This window comes from Aptenodytes forsteri, unplaced genomic scaffold (genome assembly GCF_000699145.1).
Source record: "Aptenodytes forsteri isolate BGI_AS27 unplaced genomic scaffold, ASM69914v1 Scaffold633, whole genome shotgun sequence".
In the NCBI taxonomy this organism is placed as follows: Eukaryota; Metazoa; Chordata; class Aves; order Sphenisciformes; family Spheniscidae; genus Aptenodytes; species Aptenodytes forsteri.
In genome coordinates, this window is record NW_008796201.1 from 13,698 (window position 1) to 16,365 (window position 2,668).

At 68.8% G+C, this 2,668-nt stretch overlaps 1 protein-coding gene across 1 annotated transcript in view; it reads right to left on the reverse strand.

Moving 5' to 3' along the window:
- LOC103906309 (ryanodine receptor 1-like) overlaps positions 1–2,668 on the reverse strand; it is a gene marked incomplete at both ends in the record, with an annotated part of 19,011 nt that overhangs the window by 13,692 nt on the left and 2,651 nt on the right. The window contains 3 exons of the mRNA XM_019474357.1: positions 6–60; positions 1,594–1,653; positions 1,773–1,943. Coding sequence (XP_019329902.1) covers positions 6–60; positions 1,594–1,653; positions 1,773–1,943 — 286 coding nt within the window. The remainder of the gene's footprint in view (positions 1–5; positions 61–1,593; positions 1,654–1,772; positions 1,944–2,668) is intronic.

The window sequence follows — 2,668 nt, forward strand, 5'->3', positions numbered from 1 at the left end:
CTTGCCGGCCATCTCGCGGTACAGGGCCATCTGCCACCGCATGGAGGAGTTGTTCTCGCACTGGGGACACAGGGGACACGGTGACCACGGGGACGTGGTGGGGCACGTGGGGACCACGGGGCTACAGGCACCATGATGACCATGGGGACATGGTGGGGCACGTGGGGACCACGGGGCCACAGGCACCGTGATGACCACGGGGATGGGGTGGGGCACGTGGGGACCACGGGGCTACAGGCACCATGATGACCATGGGGACGTGGTGGGGCACGTGGGGACCACGGGGCTACAGGCACCATGATGACCACGGGGATGTGGTGGGGCACGTGGGGACCACGGGGCCACAGGCACCATGATGACCATGGGGACGTGGTGGGGCACGTGGGGACCACGGGGCTACAGGCACCATGATGACCACGGGGATGTGGTGGGGCACGTGGGGACCACGGGGCTACAGGCACCATGATGACCACGGGGACGTGGTGGGGCACGTGGGGACCACGGGGCCACAGGCACCATGATGACCACGGGGATGTGGTGGGGCACGTGGGGACCACGGGGCTACAGGCACCATGATGACCATGGGGACATGGTGGGGCACGTGGGGACCACGGGGCTACAGGCACCATGATGACCATGGGGACGTGGTGGGGCACGTGGGGACCACGGGGCTACAGGCACCATGATGACCATGGGGACGTGGTGGGGCACGTGGGGACCACGGGGCCACAGGCACCATGATGACCACGGGGATGTGGTGGGGCGCGTGGGGACCACGGGGCCACAGGCACCATGATGACCACGGGGACGTGGTGGGGCACGTGGGGACCACGGGGCCACAGGCACCGTGATGACCACGGGGATGGGGTGGGGCACGTGGGGACCACGGGGCTACAGGCACCATGATGACCATGGGGACGTGGTGGGGCACGTGGGGACCACGGGGCCACAGGCACCATGATGACCATGGGGACGTGGTGGGGCACGTGGGGACCACGGGGCCACAGGCACCATGATGACCATGGGGACGTGGTGGGGCACGTGGGGACCACGGGGCTACAGGCACCATGATGACCACGGGGATGTGGTGGGGCACGTGGGGACCACGGGGCTACAGGCACCATGATGACCACGGGGATGTGGTGGGGCGCGTGGGGACCACGGGGCCACAGGCACCATGATGACCACGGGGACGTGGTGGGGCACGTGGGGACCACGGGGCTACAGGCACCATGATGACCACGGGGATGTGGTGGGGCACGTGGGGACCACGGGGCCACAGGCACCGTGATGACCACGGGGATGGGGTGGGGCACGTGGGGACCACGGGGCCACAGGCACCGTGATGACCACGGGGATGGGGTGGGGCACGTGGGGACCACGGGGCCACAGGCACCGTGATGACCACGGGGATGGGGTGGGGCACGTGGGGACCACGGGGCTACAGGCACCATGATGACCATCGGGACATGGGTACCACAGGGGCCACGGAGACACGGTGGGGCACATGGGGACCGTGGGGATAACAGGCACCACGAGGACATGGGGACCACGGGGATGTGGGGGGGACATGGTGGGGACAGGCCACCTCACCTTGCCCTGCAGGTGCAGGTTGTTGTTGAGGTACTCCCGCACCTCCTCGTCCGTGTCCTTCTGCAGGGGGGGGACACACACGCAGGACAGGGCCACGTCAGGGGCTGTCCCCACCCCGGGGGCTGTCCCCAGTCCCAGGGGCTGTCCCCAACCCCACCGGCGTCCCCCCCCCCACCCACCAGGGCGTAGCGGCCCTTGGCCATGTTGATGAGTTCCTGGTCGGTGGGTGAGCACATGTTGAGGCCGATGGGCAGCATCTTCTTCAGGGTGGCGACGATGAGGGAGGTGTGGATGGAGTACCGGTCCCCTCGGCGCTTCTTCTTCGTCCGCTCCTGCTCCGAGCCACACCCCTGCGGGGACAGGGACGGGGGCGTCAGGGCCACCCCCCCTGGCCAGGGGTATGGGGGTGTCGGGGACAGGACCCCGCTGTCACAGGGACGGGGACATCAGTGGCAGGACCACACACCCCCCCCCCACGCCGTAAGGATGAGGGACATCAGCACCAGGACCCCCGTGCCGCAGGGACGGGGACATCAGTGTTGGGACCCCCGTGCCACAGGGATGGGGACATCAGTGTCCCCCATAAGGACGGAGACATCAGTGTTGGGACCCCCCCCGTGCCACAGGGACGGGGGACATCAGCACCAGGACCCCTGTGCCATGGGGCCACCTCAGGGCCAGGGCCCCTTGTACGACAGGGACTGGGGACATCAGGGACTGGGGACATCAGGGCCAGGACCCCAGTGCCACACAGCTCCAGAGGTCCCAGATGTGGGCCTGGGGGGCAGGACCCCAGGATGCCCTTGGGGGGGGTCCCAGCCGTGGTGGCCCCACAGAGCAGGACCCGGGAGGTGTCCCCCGTGCCACAGGGACGGGGGACATCAGCACCAGGACCCCTGTGCCACGGGGCCACCTCAGGGCCAGGGCCCCTTGTACCACAGGGACTGGGGACATCAGGGACTGGGGACATCAGGGCCAGGACCCCAGTGCCACACAGCTCCAGAGGTCCCAGATGTGGGCCTGGGGGGCAGGACCCCAGGATGCCCTTGCTTCCAGCCATGGTGGCCCGTGGCCC